Here is a 22,118-nt window from a genome sequence, read left to right as displayed (position 1 = left end):
CGTCAGGCTATGCGAGGCGTTGTGTGCTTGTAGATCTGCTTTTTTCACTAGTTTAAATCATTTTTAAAATGATAATACTAAACGAACAGTTTTGGACATAGAAGGTTTCCACCCGACAACAACGATATATACAGGGTATAAAGCCTTTTTGGAACAAATAGCATGAATCTTTTGCTTTCAGCTTCCACAGACAGACCTTCTGTTCAGCGGCAGTGTCTAGGATGTGCTCTCTGCACAGCACTCTGACAGAGTGCTCCCCAACAGCCTTGAAGAGAATTATGAATACACCCTTTATCCAATATAATTTTGCGAATGTCTGTCTGAGTGAGTGTCTGTCTGTCTGAAACAGCGTTTCTCCTCAGTGGCTGGAGCAATTGATCTGAAATCGCATCACCATAAGCATATGAACACACCTGACATAACTGTGAAGCCCGTTTGTCACTTTCACAAATCGTATGCTGTATATTAGCATTTTTATGCTGTATCTACTATCTATTCTGCATCTAGCATGAGGCACATCTATTCTGCATCTAGCTTGAGGCAAAATGTTTAACCAGCTCTGTGTGTGTGTGTGTGTGTGTGTGTGTGTGTGTGTGTGTGTGCAGGCAGGCGGGTGTGTGTGCAGGCGGGTGGGCGGGCGGGCTGGGGGGGGAAACAGTATCTCTGTAGCCATTAAACGAAACGGGTTTCTTACATTGATGCTCCTACATCATGCAAGCACCAGTTAAAGTTACTTTTCATCCCTCATATACTTTGTGCACAGTGCACATCCCATAACCTACACACTGCACATCATTTCGGAGCTCATATCTTTGAACGGGTATGCTGTATCTACTATCTATTCTGCATCTAGCATGAGGCGCATCTATTCTGCATCTAGCTTGAGGCAAAATGTTTAACCAGCTCTGTGTGTGTGTGTGTGTGTGTGTGTGTGTGCAGGCAGGCGGGTGTGTGTGCAGGCGGGTGGGCAGGCGGGCTGGGGGGGGGGGGGGGGACAGTATCTCTGTAGCCATTAAACGAAACGGGTTTCTTACATTGATGCTCCTACATCATGCAAGCACCAGTTAAAGTTACTTTTCATCCCTCATATACTTCGTGCACAGTGCACATCCCATAACCTACACACTGCACATCATTTCGGAGCTCATATCTTTGAACGGGTAAGGGCTAGTGTGCTTTAATTCAACAAAGAAGAATAGTTGTTATCTACTATGAGAAAATGCTGTCGGAATGAGAACAATTAGAAGAGATTGCATGTTATTGATCCTGCAGGGAGAAATTAAGTAATTACAACAGCCAAGAGGCATGAGGGTAGCCTACTTAAAGGACAACTTTGTTTTTTTACAACAAGGGTTCATATTTTAGATTGTAATTAGAGAAAAGAAAAAGTTTGTTCTATTGTTTTATTGCGTTTACCGTGCTAAAATGTGGGGCATGCGTACGCATGGGGGCATGTGTACAAGTGGCTAAATATGTCTTTTTAGACACAATAAGCCAGCAGTTTATTTATTGCTATTTACAGTAACACTTCTAGCCCCCATAACTAAGTCACATCCAACCATGAAAGGTTGCATTGTATCTTGGGAATGGGCTTATTCTGTGTAAAATGTCATATTTAGCCATTTGTACGCATGCCCCCAACCACTGAAATAAGAATCTCTAAAACAATGAAATCATTTTAACACTCATATTTTATATTCTTTAATTACAATCTAAAATATGAACCCTTGTTGTAAAAAACTTAAGTTGTCCTTTAAAGAGGACGCAAAAGCATCCATGGAAGCGATCTGATTATCAAGCACAATCGTCGCCCAGCGACACAAAACATACATTTGTATGTATGTATGTCTTTGCTTATACTGTGTGTGTGTGAGTGTGAGTGTGTGTGTGTGTGTGTGTGTGTGTGTGTGTGTGTGTGTGTGTGTGTGTGTGTGTGTGTGTGTGTGTGTGTGTGTGTGTGTGTGTGTTATTTTGTGTATAGCACATTGAGTTTGTCTTTGTATGAACATTCAATTTGGGTTTGACTTGACATGACTCAACCTGCTGGTACATATTTAGATGATTTACGGTAGTGTGTTATTACCCCCACTTGACCTTCTACGGTACTGTAGAGTCGTAAACTGACTGACTCTATCATGTACAAGGTGGTCCTTCAAGACATGGCTTGGCAAAGGTCAGAAATGGGTTGTAGTAGTAAAGTTTTAAGTGTAGGAAAAGGTATAACTCATTATTAGAGGAATACAGTAACAACATAAAGCAGGGGTCTTCAACGTTTTCAGGCCAGGGACCCCTTAGCTGAGAGAGAGATGAAGCACATATTGAATAAAATTGTGTTGCAGAAGAAAGATTTTCATAGATTTCTTAGACAGCTTAGACGTGTTTGACAGCACTGTCATCATGTTGGAGTAATGTGTATTTTCACTTAATTTAACCACTTGGACCGTCAAATACATTAGCCTGCTCTTCTTTGCCAAAAATAGCAGATCTACAAGCTTAAAATATGGTTATTTTGAGGGTCACGGCCTGAAAAGGTTGAGGACCACTGTATTAGGTAAGTTGAGGAAACCCTTAATGCACATAGTGCAGTTTGTCACAAAGGCTGCAGGAACATTTGGAGACACATAGTAGGTTTTGGGCTCCAGGATGTTTATACGGTAGGGATCCCAGATAACGGAATTCCTCCTGCAGCATGTATTCTCCCCAAAATAGAGCATTTATCCCACGGTGGAAGAATGTAGGGCGAGGAAGGGGGGGGGGGGAACAGTGAGGCGAGGTGGATGGAACTCGCGGGCAGGTCACCCCGCATTCCAGAGGCCCCGCGTCAGAGCTCTCGGCGAGCGGAACCGCCAAACTCTGGAAGCGCGGAAACTACACTGCATGTCAGATCTAACACCGTATGACACACTTTTCTAAGTCATTTCAATGATAGATAAAAGAAAGATCTACGAGATTCCATAAATGTTTAAGAAGCAGTGACAATAGCCGATCTACAAGCTTGCAGATCTGCTGTTTTCACTAGTTTTGGTCCCGGGCAAATGTTTTCTCATGCCAATAAAGCTCCATTGAATTGAATTGTCAGACCCCGACACAACTGCGACCATCTCATCCCCGGGACAACCAGTATCTCTGTCTCACTTTCTCTCTGCTGCTGCTGCTGCAAAAAAAGAGATCCTGACTGTGGTCGATTTAACTCTTGAGCGTCTTAAAAAAGTGACCCTCTTGTCTCACGTTATTTCTGTGTCACTGTTTCTACTCTCCCTCTATTTCCGTCTCTTTACAATGGAAGGAAATACCTACAAGTAATGTTCCTCCACCTCCCGTCCCTCCATAGTTAGACGTCCCTGTGTTTCAGACTGTGTGTGTGGATGTGTGTAGAATGAGAGGGAAACGTGTGAGTCATAGTTTGGGAGAGGAGAGGTAGCAGCAGCAGTGCGCTGCGGTGCCGGAGTGGGAGGGGCGGCGGAGAGAGAGAGAGAGGGCAAGAGAAAGTGTGTGTGTGTGTATGAGGGAGAGAGAGAGAGAGAGAGAGAGAGAGAGAGAGAGAGAGAGAGAGAGAGAGAGAGAGAGAGAGAGAGAGGCAGAGGCAGTGAGAACAGTGGACAGGCATTTCCTGTTTTTCCCTGGCCCTCTGTGCCGGAGGGCCACAAGAGGGGGGGGGGAGAGAGAGAGAGAGAGAGAGAGAGAGAGAGAGAGAGAGAGAGAGAGAGAGAGGAGAGGGTTATGGTTATAATGTATAACAGTGGTTCTCAACCTGTGGGTCGGGACCCCCAAGGGGGTCCCCAGATTATTTTGTGCGGTCCCCAGATGATCAGCTTAATGTGCAACATTGTTTTCTCACTCAACAGTAAACAAACCAACATAAAGTTTAAGTGTATAGACTAGACTAGAGGGTATCTGCACATTTCTAAAGTGACAAATTAAGGACTTTTTAACACCTCTAATATGGCAAATTAATCATTGGCCAAATTGTCAAATATTAGAGCCAGAAACAGTGAAAATAGCCGACCTACATGCTCACAACGCCTCGTGTTGCGAGGCGTTGTGAGCATGTACGGTAGATCTGCTATTTTCGCAACAGAACCATGTTATACAAAATATAATGCCTCAACTCTTAGTGCTGGTCAGGGTGGGGGATTCCCAGTTAAAATATGATTATTTTGGAGATCGCGGCCTGAAAAGGTTGGGGGGTCAGCAGGTCACCCTCTCACACACACACGCACGCACGCACGCACGCACGCACGCACGCACGCACGCACGCACGCACGCACACACACACACACACACACACACACACACACACACACACACACACACACACACACACACACACACACACACTAATGCCTGGGTGACCTACAGTACCTTCAAGTGCCACTGTTGAGCAACCTTGTAATGCATGTATTTTACCCATATACCTCAACCCCTGCGGGGCTGCTCCACTCACCCAGCGGAGCACAGCCTCCACCGCTCAGTTCACACGGGTGTGATTTTTGATTATTATTCCAAAACTTTGCAAAGGATTTTCATGAATAAAAAGGAATAATGCAAAGATTTTTCTAAGTAATTTCATTCATAAATTAAAGAAAAATCTAAGAGATTCCATAAGTGGAAATAGCGGTGAGGCACGACGCGACACGTTGTGAGCTTGTAGATATGCTGTTTTCACTAGTTTGGGTCCCGGGCAAAATCTCTCTTTTGGGTCTCAACCTAAAGTGTTTGACCGCCAACCTCACCGTGAGCTTGGATATCCATTCAGCTCACAATGCTCACATCATCAATGATAATATTATAATATTACAGTGTTGCTCTAGAACAGTGGTTCTCAACCCCAGGGGGGTCCCCAAATTATTTTGGGGGGGTCCCCAGATGATTAACTTAATGTGCAACATTGTTTTCTGTGAGCATGTAGATCTGCTATTTTCACAATAGAACCGTGTTTTACAAAATGTAATGCCTCAACTCTAATGCTCGTCAGTGTGGGGGGGTCTCCAGTTAAAATAGCCTATTATTTGGAGGATCACGGCCTGAAAAGGTTGAGAACCACTGCTCTAGAACAGGGGTCTTCAACATTTTCAGGCCGAGGACCCCTTAGTGGAAAGAGAGATGAAGCAGGGACCCCCACAAACTTTTCATAGATTCCATATAGTTTCATCATTTGACAGCACAATCATCAATGTATTTTGGATTCATGTCAATTTGTGTCAGATATTTAACCACTTGAACCGTCAATACCTAATAAACTTGACCCTTAGTTCACTCTGTATTTAGTGTGTTCTTTTTCCCCTCTACACCAAACCTCTTTGCTGAAAATAGCCGACCTACAAGCTCGTTGTGAGCTTGTAGATTTGTGAGCTTGTAGATCTGCTATTTTTTGCTAAAGCTCTCAGAATATGGACGTTAGGGACTTAGGGTTCAAGTGGTTAATATAAAAAAGGAGAAAAAAAGTTTCTGACAGACAAAGATTTGGAGGACCCCCTGAAGTAACTCTGAGGACCCCCTAGGGGTCCCAGACCCCCTGTTGAATACCCCTGCTGTAGAACACTGTTCTAGGCTGGCCTGTGTTGTACAGTATGTGCTCTCTTGTTCTATTCAAGAACAATGAAGCTGAGCTTCAGATAATGAAGCAAATACCTGGAACGCGCCCAAGTCGCGTTAGATTTTAACCACTTTAACCATTATTTTATGCTTTAACTAAAAATAGCAGATATACAAGCTCACAGCGCGGCACCGAGTGCCGCGCTGCGAGCTTGTAGATCTGCTATTTTTGAAAAATCGTGAAAATGTGTGCAAGTCTTTGAATATCTTTGACCCGATCTTTGACCCGACTTCTAAATACTTCCTCTAAATCAGCTGTTCTCAAACTTTTTCATGTCAAGGACCCCCAAAATTAAATTTATTCGGCCGCAGACCCCCCATCTCAAAATATGTTGTTCCAGGGACCCCCCCCCCCCCCAGAAGCAGAGATTTGAGTTACAAAATATATATTGAAAATCGTGCACACATTTTCACGATTTTTCAAAAATAGCAGATCTACAAGCTCGCAGCGCGGCACTCGGTGTATATCTGCTATTTTTCACTGGTTAAAGCATTCAATAATGCTAGGCCTAAATGGGATAATGAAGCAAAATAGCAGCAGTTGTTGTTACAGTACGGTGTTCCACGGTTATTTCCTGCTTTCCATGACTGCATGGCCCACTTATAGTTCAGACTGTTATTCACTCAGAGCTGTATGTATTTTCCATTCAAAATACAGTAGGTTCATCATGTTATTTACTGTAGGGTTATTGAACTATTTTATTTTACTTTTCCTTATTTTCTTTTGGAGGGGAAGACAATGACATTCCAGGCATTTGGAGAATGCTGTTGTCATCAATGGACCGCTTCTAGTGAGGGAGCAGTTTGAGCTCACATGATGGTATCATGAATCACATCTTAAAACCCTTGGGCTTTTAGGAAGTTCATTTGAATCTGTGGCCCATCATTCATGCTGTGTGTGTGTGTGTGTGTGTGTGTGTGTGTGTGTGTGTGTGTGTGTGTGTGTGTGTGTGTGTGTGTGTGTGTGTGTGTGTGTGTGTGTGTGTGTCTGTGTGTGTGTGTGCAGGGGTGTCACACCAAATTCTGGGCCTCGGGTACAAGGATTCACTGCTGTGGGCCCCCCATGAATGTTGTGCTTTAACCATTGAAAAATAGCAGATACCGGTATACAAGCTCACAGCAATCTGCTATTTTGTTTTTAATCTTAAAAATGTGTGCAAGTCTTCTAATGTTTCTAGTCAGTGGTGCTCAAACATTTTCATGTGATAGACCCCCAAAACGGACCCCCATCTCAAAATATTTAGTGCCAGGGACCCCCCAGAAGCAAGATTTGTACAAAAAATACACATATTCAAAGATTTGCACACATTCTCACGACTTTTCAAAAATAGCAGATCTACAAGCTCGCAGCGCGGCACTCGGTGCCGCGCTGTGAGCTTGCATATCTGCTATTTTTCAATAGCTAAATAATGAAGGCCCCTCCACCTTGGGCCCTAGTAACTCAGTCCGACTTTTCCTCCCCTTGTGACGCCCCTGTGTGTGTGTGTGTGTGTGTGTGTGTGTGTGTGTGTGTGTGTGTGTGTGTGTGTGTGTGTGTGTGTGTGTGTGTGTGTGTGTCAAACATGATTTGTGTAGCCTGTCTCATTCACAAGGAACCTCAGTGGGGATGTTGCTCTGTCATTAGCTTAGTTGCAGTTCAGAGTTTAAGATGAGTTTAAGCCTGCATTGTCCCCTCAAAAGGTCACATGGTCCCTTGGGCCTAATTGCTGTGTCCTCAGAATGTGTGATCAAATGCACAGCGGCGGTTAGCCTAAACCCAGTTGCTGTGTCTGGTAGAAACCACTTAACTATCACAAGAGGTCACTTTAGGTGTACGTTAAATCTGCTGCAGTTTAAAAGACAGTAACAGTTTAATTTGTACTTATAGACCTTTTTCCAGAGTGTTGCCGTCTACAGTAGCTGCGGTGTCTGCGCACAGCCATAGCTGCCGCCTGACACCGCAGTTATGATTGCCGCTCTGAGAAATTTGTCTATAGCCTAAAACATGTTAGTGTACTTAAGTGCAGTATATACTTTAGCAATTTAACTTGCCACCTATATTTTGTGCCGCCATTCACTGCGCTTTTATTTTGAAGAGCCCCGGAAGCACCATCGTGTCCATGTTGTGGAAATTCACGGTGTTGTGATCAAGATAGGGATGGGACGATACGCGTTATTATCGTTTATCGTGATAAAAAAACTCTCTTGGAGATTTAATTTATCATGATATCGTCCTCTGTCATAAACTGGGTTCAATGCACCTTTTATTTGCCGAGCTGCATATCCTGTACCACTTAAACCCTCTATAATTGGTAAAAGGTACTTATAATATATAATATATGTCTTTTTTCACTCTCTATCAAATGTCTTTGCCAAAAGAAAGCCAATCTACAAGCTCACAACTCGTCGCGGCGCGTTGTTAGCTTGTAGATCGTCTATTTTTTGGCAAATGTTCCGCCCAGGATAATGGATTAATTATCGTGATAATATTGTGAATGCTTAGCTGAAGTGTAAGTAATGTACGGCATGTGTGCTTGTTTTTCCTCTCAGGGCCTGTGGTTTGCCAACCCCGGGGGCAGTAACAGCATGCCCAGCCGGACCCACAGCTCTGTGCAGAGGACACGCTCCCTACCTGTACACACCACACCACACACCATGGCTCTGTTCCAGCAAGCCGGTAAGACATCGCACGCACGCGCGCGTGCGCGCGCACACACACACACACACACACACACACACACACACACACACACACACACACACACACACACACACACACACACACCCTATAGCAGTGGGTTTTCGTTTGTTTGTTTGTTTGATCATCTCACATACATTTATACAAGTCATAGATCCACAAAAGTATAATCAGTGTTTGAGGTGATCAAAAGGAATAGGCTGAAGCTAAAAAAGCTTATGAGTGCCTATCCTACGTCTTCATGGTTTAAGACAAGTAATCCTTTTATGTGAAACATTGTTTTCGCATTCAACAGTAAACAAACAACAAGTGTATAGGGGTTATCTGCACCTTTCTAAGTGACGATTTAAGGACTTTTAAGACCATTTTAACTCATTCTGTGCCGATCCCGAACTAGTTCGGCTTTATTTCAATCCAATACAATTTTTTTTTTTATTAATTCACTTACCCCGAGCTGCTTGTAGAGTCGTGGGTGGTCCTGGCTCGCTAGCCGCTAGCCAGCTAGCCATTCTACTCTGTCCGACGATATATTCCATTAAAAATGGTTTAAAATACATTTTTGAGCTCCCCAATGTTCACCCAATGTTCGGCGCCGCTTCCGATGAGTACACGAGTGTGCCGATCCCGAAGTAGTCCGGCTTTTTTTAATTAAATGAATAAAATGATAAGAGGCCTTCTGAAGCCTGGCCTGATTTTTCTAGCTACTAGCCGAAAGCTAGCAACCTCCCGGCCGGCCGAAATCGCCAATCTCCGCCTAATCCAATGAAAGACCACATCTTTGAAGGCTTATATCTCTGGATTGTGTCTTTAGGGAAGCGGCGCGAGGTTTATTTACGGCGAAATCGCCCAAAAATGATCTTTTAGATGACAAAATGGGAATAGCCATTTTGTTAGCATTATCATCCGGGACATTTCCATGACGTGCATGAACGTGAGCACGTGAGGTCCTGGAAGGTGAGGTCCTGGAAGCTAAAGCGCTCGCCTATGAGAGATACCCTGGCATTCCTTGGCCCCTAGAGGGCGCTGGCACAGAATGAGTTAATACCTCTAAAATTAAAATAAAAACATTGGCCATATTGTCAAATAGTAAAGGCAGAAATTGTGAAAATAGCAGATCTACATGCTCACAACGCCTCGCAACACGAGCATATAGATCTGCTATTTTCACAATAGAACTGTGTTCTACAAAATGTAATGCCTCAACTCTTAGTGCTCGTCCTCAGTTAAAATATGATTATTTTGGGGGTCCCGGCCTGAAGAGGTTGAGCACCACTGCTCTATCCTACTTGTTGTGGTGCCTCACTCACATCTTCCATCTTCTCCCTCCATCCATCCCTTTGTTTGACCACCTGTAGACTCCTGTACAATGCTTTCCTTCTAGGGTGGAGCACAGTGAGAGTACATGGTAAACATCAGTAAGAAATGCCCATTTCCACACAGAGAGTGTGTCTACATGGATAGGATTTGACTGTGTATTTCTCTCTCCATCTCCCTATCTCTCTTCATGACAGATGAAGGGATTTATTAAGCTAGAAGAAAATGAAGCAATCTTTTCTCTTGTTTGTGTGCTCGTTTGAATTTAGTTTTCTGACGTTGTAGTGTGCGTGTGCGTGTGCGTGTCTGCGTGTGTGTGTGTGTGTGTGTGTGCGTGAGGAGGAGCTGAAGTGGAGCAGGGATTTGGGAGCTATAAATAGCTCAGTGAAGGGCTGCAGAGGCCAGGCCTAACTCAGCTCTTCACTCTGGCTGCGAGGGGATTTGCACCGCCTAGCCTGGCCTGGACCAGTGTGTTGATGACGATTTGACGAAAAAAAAAACAGGGGAAGGGGGCTGCTGTAGGCTTGTTGCCTAATCCAGATAGAGCAACCCATACCTTCCATCCTCCACTCTCCTCCTCACGTATGAAACCTCACGGCCGCATCTGACTCCAAGGAAACACCTGGACTCAGAGGAGACACGCGGTCGCGTGTGCGCGTCGCGTGTGTGTGTGTGTGCGCAAATATGTTTGAGAAGAAGTTGTGGGGCGCCCACTGGCCTACTGGTCCAGGCGCATACCACGTACTGTAGGCTCAGTGTGGCCTGACTAGCGTGTGGCTGGTTCGCTCCCCATCTCTCTGCCCAATAGACCGTTTGTCAGCCTTCTGATTGGTCCCTGAGACTCCCTGACTGGCCAACCAGAAAAAAACATTCACTTTTTGCTATCGGGGGTGGAGTTTGTGCAGTGGAGAATATTGAATGTGGCTTTCAACAACTGTCCGCAGTGCGCGACACGGAGATCGGCCGGTACGGTGATAGCGACGGCAAGCGTCAAGCGATCTCGCTCATCATAACGAATAAGCTTCAACAAACTAGTTCACATGTACCTTATCAATGGTCTAAGAGTCACGATTGGGTACATATAATTTAAATGGGCAGAATTACGAAAAGCCAGCCTATTATGTGAGGAGAAACATTCTCTCTGTCCTCTTCCTAGTACCCAAGATGCAATGCGCTTCTCTTTCTATCTCTGATCCAGAGGATTAAACTAATTAAAACATTTATTTTTCGGGGGAAAACTACTGTTTTGCTATGTAATTACTGTACCTTTTTCTTCCCTTTTTATTAATATCACGTAGATGTGTTTTTTGTGGTACTTTATATAGCTGTAATGAGGCTATGAAGGGAAAAAAAATCCCATCCACTACCACTATAAAAGAATCTGCAAAGAGGATTCTGTCCCACTGGGATTAAACAAATTAAAACATATATTTTCGGGTAAATCCCCTGTTTTGCAATGTAACTACTGTACCTTTGTCTTCCCTTTTTATTAATATCACCTAGGTGTTTTTCCTTTGGTACTTTATATAGCTGTAATGAGGCTATGAAGGGGAAAAAAAATCCCATCCACTTCCACTATAAAAACAATCTGCCCAGGGTTAATGTCCCATCATAGTAACAGGGCAGAATGGGGCGGGATTTGCAAAAGGGTTTATTCCTGTCAGTCTACTGTCCTGTCAATAAAGGCATAAAAGCCTGAAAACATATCTTTAAAAGTAAGAAAATAAAACAAAGTTGTGCGTGGTTCTGTCGGACAGATAGCTTTTAGCTTGACAGGTGTCCCCCACTGCCCTGTCATTTTGGGGGTCCTTGACATGAAAAGGTTTGAGAACCACTGATTTAGAAGAAGGATTTAGAAGACATTTAAAGACTTACACAAATGTTCACGATTTTTCAAAAAATAGCTGCTCTACAAGCTTGCTGTTAGCTTGTATATCTGCTATTTTTGTATGGTTAAAGCATAAAATAATGGTTAAAGTGGTTAAAATCTAAAGTTACACAGATTTGCGTTCAGCCCTAAATGGGATGATGGCCAGTGAATTTAATGTGTATTATACAGAGCCATTGTGCCTGAACAGGACTGGAATATGGAAGCATTATCCTAATTTAAATATTACATAAATAAATCCCTGATTAAGAAAGGTCGTCAGAGGTGTTTAAGTAAAAACCTTTGTAAAGTGCTTTGTTCCTTTACTAAAGTACCTTTTCTCCTGTTCAAAAAGAATCTCAAGTCCCATTGCAAAGCTTTATTTCTCTCTCTTTTTGTTAAACTTTCATTTATCGGCTGAGATTTGGGTGTAACCGTCAGGGCGTACATCCATAACACATTCTCTATGTCATGGAAACCCTATACATATGGCCTTTTCATCCATGTGTGTTTCATACATGTGTTTCGTTAGTTCTTCACTAATCTGGGTTCCCAGAAGTTTTTCACTTTTTCGCTCACTGATTTCAAACTGGGACTTGAACTCTCATTGTTCATAAAATAGAGACACAATACATTACATAACACAATGCTACACTATTGAGGTTGTGTTTCACTTGTGACTATGTCAGAATTAAGCACTATCGAAAGCCAGTGTAGTACAAAGCTTTTGTACTACACTATGAAAATCCGGAGTATGTAAATGTGACTAGATGGATTTATACACTCAGATTGGTAATATAAGACTCTGGATTGGTCTGAGAAAATCACAGCACAACCTTTAGTGTGATGTTTAAAACTTTCTTTGGTGGATTAAAGCACCTTTCATGAAGCGTGTGTTCGTAAATTGCCCAAATCTCGATATTTCGACATCCCATTAGTCCGACAAAGGGTTAGGGTTAGGTTTTAGGGTTAGGTTTAGGCATAGTTTTACTGAGGTTAGGGTAAGGGTAAGGGTTAGGTTTAGGCATAGTTTTACTGGGGTTAGGGTAAGGGTTTGGTTAAGGAATAGTAGCATTCACCAGGTTAACATTCACCAGCGTCGGCAGGTTAGCATTTCACCAGGTTAGCATTCACCAGTGTCGGTGACAACGAACGCTACGCACCCTGGTAAATTCACACGAGGACATGAGAGCACACTCATGACTTTCTGCTCGTTGAATGTGTTTCCATTCAGAAATGAAAAGGGCCCAGAGAGAGCAGACATTATAGCTAAAGAGAACAGTTCTAAAATAGAAGAAACATACAGTATTTTCTATCATGCTAACAATGTTTCTGCAGTCCATCTTGACACACTGGCTTACAAATTCTCCTTCAGATATGACAAAATAACTCTATACTCTGCCGTGCTCTGATGAGATACTGCAACAGTCATCAGAGTGAATTTACAGATTTACAATTTACAGTTTTATCCTGCTATGTTCTACTGTGTTCTAACCTTGCTGTGTAACTGTCCTTTAGATCTTCAGTTGTTCTAACCTTGCTGTGTAACTGTCCTTTAGATCTTCAGTTGTTCTAACCTTGCTGTGTAACTGTCCTTTAGAGCTTCAGTTGTTCTAACCTTGCTGTGTAACTGTCCTTTAGAGCTTCAGTTGTTCTAACCTGGCTGTGTAACTGTCCTTTAGAGCTTCAGTTGTTCTAACCTTGCTGTGTAACTGTCCTTTAGATCTTCAGTTGTTCTAACCTTGCTGTGTAACTGTCCTTTAGATCTTCAGTTGTTCTAACCTTGCTGTGTAACTGTCCTTTAGATCTTCAGTTGTTCTAACCTTGCTGTGTAACTGTCCTTTAGATCTTCAGTTGTTCTAACCTTGCTGTGTAACTGTCCTTTAGATCTTCAGTTGCCAGTGACGGAACCAGACATCAACAACCGCCTCGAGTCTCTGTGTCTGAGCATGACAGAGCACGCCTTGGGAGGTAACACAAACACACCACACACGCACACGTACACACACACACGCGCGCACACGTACACACTCGCAAGCACGCATGCACACGCACACGCACGCACGCACGCACGCACCACACACACACACACACACACACACACACACACACACACACACACACACACACACACACACACACACATGCGCACACGCACACACTTGCAAGCACGCATCCACACACACACACACACACACACACACACACACACACACACACACACCTTAACTCAATTAACGATACAAACCAAGACTAGGATAACAATCTTACATTTTGTTTTTCTGTCGACATGCATTCCATTGTGCTACCTTTCTTAGCTTAGTCAAGGCATTCCTAGAAAAAAGTTTAAAAGGCTAAAACAAAACAAAAGAGAAATAAAAAAAAATAAGTTAATTTCTTAACTAAAATTAAACGTACTTATGCGCTTGGAAACTATTTCAACCTCAAGCTAAAATGAATATTTCTTAGTGCTGGTCAGAGCATCACGTGACATTAAAATAGCGTATCCCACACACACGGGACCCCCGCTGTCTGCCGACCATTGTGTATTTGAAGTCAGTCAGGTCATTCATTACTTCATTCAGTATTGTTAAGTGGTTTGCTTCATTCAGTCATACAAGTACAGTCAGTAGGAAGTGTCCAGTCTGTTAGTGCAAAGGTCTTCAACAGGGGGTCCGGGACCTCAGAGCTACTAGCAGGGGCTCCTGAAAATCTTCCAATCCTTTTTATATTAACAACTTGAATCCTAGTGCCCATATTCTGAGAACTTTGTGAGCTTGTAGATCTGCTATTTTTGGCAAAAAAGTTTGGTGTAGAGGGGAAAAAGAGCAGACTAAGTACAGAGTGAAAGGTCAAGTTTATTAGTTAGTGATGGCTCAAGTGGTATATGGAATCTGTGTGTTAGTGTAAAGCAGTGCTGGGAAAAGTACTTACATTTGTTACTTAAGTAAGAGTACCAATACTGTAATGTAGAAATACTCTGTTAGGGTGCCCTCACACCAAAATACCTAGAGTGGAATCCGCCAATGCATTTCAATGAGAATGGAGCGTTTTTTTGCAGAAATCCTCTACTGGCAAAAAAACGCTCCATTCTCATTGAAATGCACTGGCAGATTCCACTCTAGGTATTTTGGTGTGAGGGCACCCTTACAAGTAGAAGTCCGGAATTCAAAATTTACCTGAGTAAAAGGGCGAAGGTATCGGTATCAAAATGTACTTAAAGTACCGAAAGTAGAAAGTACTCATTATGCGGAATGTCCTATTACACAAAGTACTCATTATGCAGAATGTCCTATTACACACGTTACACACGTTTTCAAATGTATACAAAATTAATTGTGAGCTTGTAGATTGGCTATTTTCAAATGGCCCGAAATGTATATATGGCTGAAGTTTGATTAATGTAATAATAATCATATTGTAACTTGGTAACTAAAGTTTTCAAATAAATGTAGTGGAGTAAAAGTACTATATTTGCCTCTGAGATGTAGTGGAGTAGAAGTAAAAGTATAAAAAATATGGGGAAATGCTCAAGTAAAGCACAAGTACCTCACAATTGCACTCAAGTACAGTACTTGAGTAAAGGTACTTAGTTACTTAGTGTTGGCTGCATACTGTGCTAAAGAGAGACTAAAGAGAAAAGATGGATGAGGGGGTGGAGGTGAGTGGGTGGATGAAGCAAAGGGGGGCAGGTTAGGCCTAGAATTATTGAATGCTTTAACCAGTGAAAAATAGCAGATATACAAGCTCACAGCGCGGCACCGAGTGCCGCGCTGCGAGCTTGTAGATCTGCTATTTTTGAAAAAGTCATGAAAATGTGTGCAAATCTTTGAATATATATTTTCAAAGCGAACGTTTGTAACTAAAATTTTGCTTCTGGGGGGGTCCCTGGAACTAAATTTTTTGATATGGGGGTCCGTGGACAAATAAATATCATTTTGGGGGTCCTTCACATGAAAAGATTTGAGAACCACTGACATAGTAGTCTCTCAAGAACAGACTAACTGAGCTCCAGTTAAGTGAAAAGGACCTTTTCTTTGACGATGGCCGGCCAGATTGCTGACATAGAAACATAGGTTTTTCAAAAAACCTTAGAAGGATTCAAAAGACACTTATAGAATCGGGTCAAAATTCTAGATCTACAAGCTCGCAACTAGCGCGGCACTCGTGTATATCTGCTATTTTTCAATAGCTAAAGCATAAAATAATGATACACAACAATGTGTACCCGTTCTAAATGGGTACTTAGAACGGAGTAAACCATTCCCACGTGAAGTGGAGTCCGGCCTGGGGTACAAAGTCACCGCCTGCCCCCCCCCCCACACACACACACACACACACACACTGCACTCCCAGGCTAAAAAGACAGCGAGCCTCAGTGCTCGACAGAGAGCGGGCGGACAAGTGTTGCTTTGTGTGCACGTCTGTGTGTGCGGGTTAGCAGTGTGTGTGTGTGTGTGTGTGTGCGTGTATGGCGGTTAGCAGTGTGTGTGTGTGTGTGTGTGTGTGTGTGTGTGCGTGTATGGCGGTTAGCAGCAGGGGAAAGGCAAGGAGCAGAGGTGGGTACAGAGGGAGGGAGCCCCCCCCCCCCCCCCCCCCCCCAGCTATGGAATGCTAACTCAGTCAAAAACTATAGTTCCGGTTTCCAGGGGCGTCACAAAAGGAGGGGAAAAGTGGGACTGAGTTATGAGGGCCCAAGGAGGTGGAGGGGCCTGGAATTATTTTATACTTTAGCTATTGAAAAAATAAAACTTGTGAAGATGTGTGCAAATCTTTTAAGCGAATATTTGTAACTCAAATTTTGCTTCTGGGGGGGGGGGGAGGAGGGTCCCTGGAATAAGATATTTTGAGATGGGGGTCCGTGGCATTTCACATGAAAATGTTTGAGCACCACTGACATAGAAAAAGGATTTTAAATATTCAAAGACTTGCAGAGATTTTCAAGATTTTTCAAAAATAGCAGATCTACAAGCTCGCAGCGTGAGCTGTGAGCTTGTAGATCTGTGAGCTTGTAGATCTGCTATTTTTCAATAGTTAATGTACCCAGGGCCCAGAATTTGGTGTGACACCCCTGCCGGTTCTCTGGCTCTTGCACGCCTCCTCCCAGCTTAGACAGTACAGAGGGAAGGCCAAGGGACCAGTTTGTTTTTAATTGTTATTATTCCAAAACATTACCCAAAAAGCGAATGATTTTTCTCAGTAGTTAAATTTATAAATCCAAGAAAAATCGAAGAAATTCCATAAATTAGAAAACAAATGATCTAAGAAGAAGTGAAAATAGATGATCTACAAGCTCACAACGTGGTGCGTTGTGTGCTTGTAGATCTGCTATTTTCTCTAGTTTGGCAAATGTCTTAGTTCTCATTTGGGTCACGGGCTAAAAGGTTGGGGAACCACTGGTGTAAAGTAACTACCTTCATTTACCTAAGTACTGTACTTAAAGGGGAAGACCACCCATTTTCAATATTGAAATATGTCATTAATATACCTTAGAGGAGTTGTGTGGAAAAAAAGTTCCCCCTCTTCTGTGTAGTCTAGAACTGGAGGATTGATTTTGGGGTTTGTATTGTAAAGTACAATGTGTGATGTCATCAAGTTGTACTTTACAATACAAACCTCAAAATCAATCCTCCAGTTCTAGGCAACACAGAAGGGGGGGGGGAACCTTTTTTTCTATTTCCACACAACTCCTCTAAGGTATATTAATGACACTGAAAATGGGTGGTCTTCCGCTTTAAGTACAATTTTACAGGTATTTGGACTTGAGTATTTCCAATTTCCAATACTTTTACTTCTACTCCACTACATCTCGGATTCCAAATATTGTTCTTTTACTCCACTATAATTATTTGAACACTTTAGTTACTAGTTACTTTTTAGAGTTTAATTGTTATTACAAAACGTACATTAAGCACTTCAGACGGTCCTACAGTAGGCCTATATACAATTCGGCCATTTGAAAATAGCAGATCTACAAGCTCACAGCTTGTAGAGAGAGCTGCCATTTTCAAAAGATTTGAACATGGGACACTCTGTATAATGAGTACTTATACTTTTGGTAAACTTAAAGTACATTTTGAAGCCAATACTTTTGTACTTTTACTTAAGTCATTTTTGACTTGTAACAGAGTACATCTACATTTCAGTATTGATACTTTAACTTAAGTAAAACATTTGAGTAAGTTTTTCCAATTTTTCTATGAGCAGAAATCATATCATCTGCTGTCAGTCACAATCCTTGCATCTCCATTAGGTTTTTTCATAAATTAAAGTTCTTGACAGTGTCAACACAAAGGTAGCGAGAATAGCTCATCTACCAGCTCTAACAATTCAACAAACAACTCTAACAATGAACAAATGGAACCCAATGAACCCTAGCGCAAGGGTCTTCAACGTTTTCAGGCCAAGGACCCCTTAGTCGAGAGAGACAGATGAAGCAGGGACCCCCTCAACCTTTTCATAGATTCCATACAGTTTAATTGTTTGAAACTGTATGGAATAAATAATAAACTTGACCTTTCACAGTATTTAGTCTCCTCTTTTTCCCCTCTAAAGCTCTTTGCTGAAAATAGCCGATCTACAAACTATAGATCTGCTATTTTTGGCAAAGTTTCGCAGAATATAGACGCTAGGGTTCAAGTGGTTAATATAAAAAATAGGGGGAAAAAAAGTTTCTATCACACAAAGATTTGGTAACTCTAAGGACCCCCTAGGGGTCTCGGAACCCCTGTTGAAGACCCCTGCCCTAACGGGTTCATTTGGTTCCATTTGTACACTGTCAGAGTTATGGGGAGACCTTGAAATTTGAAAGGTTTGAGAACCACTGGTCTAATGCGGTTGTATGTGTATCCTTTTCTCTGTCCTTGTCCAGACGGTGCTGACCGCACATCCACCATCTGAGATGAGGCAGCGGAGCGACAGCAGCGCCACAGTGAACACCCAGGAGGTCTCACCTGGAGGTCACCACCTCTCCCCTCCCCCTCATCCTGTAGCCAATGGTAGAGCTCAACCAATGGACTGTGGGCGGGGTCCGAGTGACGCAAACCGACAGTCACTCGGCGCAGCGGCTTTAACACAAGCTATCACATTGGCACCTTCCTTCTGCCGGGTTGGGAAAAAAGTACACTTCCTGCTATCCCAGTGCGCTCTCATTCCTCTGGGTCTGGGTGTGGGTTGGGGGGGAAGAGGGAAACCCCTTTGAATATGATCTGGACAGTGTGTGAAGATCGCCCTCTGGGAGGACGGAGGAAGTACTGCAGTCAAGTAGTCAGCCCCAGAACAGGGAGACCCTTGGGACAGGTCATATGCCACAGTAAGACTGGGGTGTACCTGTAAACAAAAAAGAAAAAAAAGCCCTTTCCGCTTTCCAGACTCTGGTCCCCCTGGCCTATATCTGAACACGGTCATGTCCTGATCGATCGTGTCATGACAGTGGATGTGTTTCAAAACTCTTTTAGTACCTCAGACCCGGCCCAAAAAAAAGCAAGACAAACAAAGAAAAAACACAGAGGGGAATTTGTTATTTCCTCGACTGTTTCCACTGTGGATTTGAGCATTAAGTGGCTGGAAGCGTGGGGGAACTCTTCGCTCTGTATCGGGTGGCAAACCATTTGTATTTGTATGTATGTATTGTTTACATAATGATGCTACTTTCAAAGGGTACAAGAACACACACACACATATATATATATATATATATATATATATATATATATATATATATATATACACATACATATATATATATTCCCCCCTTTTTCTTTACAGTGTCAGCATTCTGCCATGGTTGCTTTAATTCCCATGCGGTAGCCATCATTGCTAGTTTACAACCAATGTGCTTTATTCTTTATTTTTGCTTGCCAATTGCCAAGTTCATGTTCGAAATGTAACGAGGGGGGAAAAGTGAAAGCACAGCCAATGTATGAAGAGGGATGAGAGAGAGAGAGAGAGAGAGAGAGAGAGAGAGAGAGAGAGAGAGAGAGAGAGACAGACACGAGGAGTCAAAGGAAAGACACAGGAAGTAGTGTAGATGTGGTAGGACAAGGAGAAGAATACATGTGGGTGTTTAGGAAGTGATCTTTGTGGAGGAAGGGGAAGTGGATGATGTCAAAACAAAATGAAACGAAATCAGAGGCAGGACCTCTAAATGGCTAGGAGTGATAGGGACGGGTGATGTCATGTCCAATCACCTTTTGGGTAGCCTAAATGTGTGAATGATCCGAGGAAGTGAGGAAGTTGAATTTCAAATTGTTTCTATATTAGCATGTGTCTTATAATTAATAGCCTTTGTAAGTGCTATACATGTGTGAGTATAGGCTTTTATGTTTTAAATGGGAGATGGGACATATTGTGTTGTCAGTGTAATGGTTATCTGTGTGGCGATAAAGGCTGGTTTGTACTTCACAAGCGTCAGCAGGGTGACACGCTGAGGCTGCGTGTTTCTGTTTTGGAAGAAAGAAAGGTGGTAGATGAGCTACGGACGGGTCTTCCAAGTGTGGCAGTAGAAAACAGGAGGCAGGAGGATCTGGTAGTCGTAAAAATCGTGTGAATCCATTCTGCATCTAGCTTAAGGCAAGACCCAAATTCAGAGCGAAAATTTTTAACTAAAATCTTTGCTTCAGGGGGTCCCTGGAACAAAATATTTTGAGATGGGGGTCCGCAGCCAAATACATATCATTTTGGGGGTCCTTGACATGACAAAGTTTGAGAAACACATTATAGGCCTCTTCTACAAATGTCTTTTCTGAACAGTTTTCTTATGTTGCTATATCAGCAGTTCTCTAACTTTGTCATGTCAAGGACCCCCAAAATGATGTGTATTTGGCCGTGGACCCCTATCTCAATTCTCAAAATGTTTCCAGGGACCCCCAGAAGCAAAGATTTGAGTTAAAAATGTTCACTCTAAATTTGGGTCTTGCCTTAATCTATATGCAGAATGGATACATGCGTACAAATCATCTCCCTTGAAGCAACATGATATCCGCTATATAGTCAGTCCATGAAGGGTATTGCTCCCCGAGATTGTCTCTCATTTGTGTTTACCTCCATCTGCTGGCCAAAGGCAGTCTATGGACAGGGGCGGACACTGAAGTCCAATAACACAGTGGTTCTCAACCTGTGGGTCGGGACCCCAAATCATTTTTTTATTATGATTATCTTAATGTGCAACATCGTTTTCTCACTCAACAGTAAACAAACCAACATAAAGTTAAAGTGTATAGATAGAGGGCAGGGTTTCCTGCAGGAAAAAGTCTTGACCAGGGGGGATCTCATGGCGCACACGCAAAGCGCGTGCGCCGACATTTTTTGATAATTAATTAATTAATTCAAGTAATTAATTCACTTCATTTGTAATATTAATTCTTAATTTTGCCCTATAAAAACACATAAATGTGCCCATGATGACGGAAAACACAACTAAATTAATTCCCTTATTTTAGACTAATTCTTATTTTTGCCCTCAACATAAAAGGAGAGGTTGACTCTTGTCTCTTGGCCAGGGGGGACAGATTTTAGGCCAGGGGGCCCCCCTGGCCAATAAAGTGCTGCAGGAAACCCTGGAGGGTATCTGCACATTTCTAAAGTGTCAATTTAAGGACTTTTTAACACCTCTAAAATGACAAACTTATTTTCACTAAATTGTGAAAATATCCAATCTACATGCTCACAACGCCTCGCAACGCAATAGAACTGTGTTATACAAAATGTAATTCCTCAACTCTTAGTGCTCCTCAGGGTGGGGGGTCCCCAGTTTAAATATTTTGGGGGTCGCGGCCTGAAAAGGTTGAGAACCACTGCAATGACATGCAGGCACTTAGTAGAAGAGGCCACCTGTCTGGAGACTTGGTGATGTCAGTAAACTAGTTTTCGCAGAAAATGAGGGCTAGGGGAAACAAAGGTCTGGGAGAACTGCCTAAATGATGGATGATCAAATGATGTACATTAATATGGCCCTCTGAAAATCTGTTCTGACAGTGTCAGCCTACCTTGAATTTTCTTTAGCATACTTATCAACGTTACGTTCATTCTGTGTCTTAATATTTATCCTTGGTTTATTGTGTCTGGAAAGCAGACTTTTATAAAGATGGGTTTATGTTTAAATAAGCTGGGTCGGACATGATGGCGTGTTTTTCACCCGTGGGAGAGACGAGCTTGTTGCTGTTATAGTACAGCTAAAAAGTGTTTTCACAGTCACGTCCACATTGGCAACTTTCAGACTTGGGAACAGTTTGAAAGGCTGTTGTTGTGAGGGTACTGTGGATTACAATTATTATTGTTTAGTTTCTTTATTAGTTTCTTGTAATTCTCTAGTATTTCCTTTTGTATTCTGCACCTGGTGCTGTGATGCACAGTGCACACGCACGCACGCACGCACACACAGACACACACACAACACTAATGGCCACGACACCCATCCATGCAGTATTGTTACGATCAACCCGAGTCGATGGAGGGGAAAGGAGGTGTAATGCCGAGAATTGGCCAAAGCTCAAACACTCTAACCTAGAGGTGTTTTGTTGACAGTATTGTATATAGGAGAGACAGAAAAAAGGTTTAATGGCAAATGTTAGGGATTGGCACAAGGGTTTCCTCTCCACCTGATTACTGGGGAGATGAAACTCCCCTCCTATACATCACAGTGCCCAGGATCAAAACCTTCGTCCA

At 42.7% G+C, this 22,118-nt stretch overlaps 1 protein-coding gene across 1 annotated transcript in view; it reads left to right on the top strand.

The window, feature by feature from the left end:
• The window catches only part of samd4a (sterile alpha motif domain containing 4A), a 79,497-nt gene extending 61,037 nt beyond the window's left edge, over positions 1-18,460 (top strand). Inside the window, exons 11-13 of the mRNA XM_080730791.1 lie at positions 8,125-8,251; positions 13,341-13,424; positions 18,325-18,460. Of these exons, the coding sequence (XP_080586917.1) occupies positions 8,125-8,251; positions 13,341-13,424; positions 18,325-18,353 (240 nt within the window). The 3' untranslated portion in view covers positions 18,354-18,460. The remainder of the gene's footprint in view (positions 1-8,124; positions 8,252-13,340; positions 13,425-18,324) is intronic.
• Positions 18,461-22,118: the final 3,658 nt, after the last annotated feature.

This window comes from Nannobrachium achirus, assembly GCF_963921795.1.
Source record: "Nannobrachium achirus genome assembly, chromosome: 7".
Taxonomy (NCBI): Eukaryota; Metazoa; Chordata; class Actinopteri; order Myctophiformes; family Myctophidae; genus Nannobrachium; species Nannobrachium achirus.
Note: the sequence above shows the minus strand (reverse complement) of the source record. Positions and strands in the feature narration are given on the sequence as shown.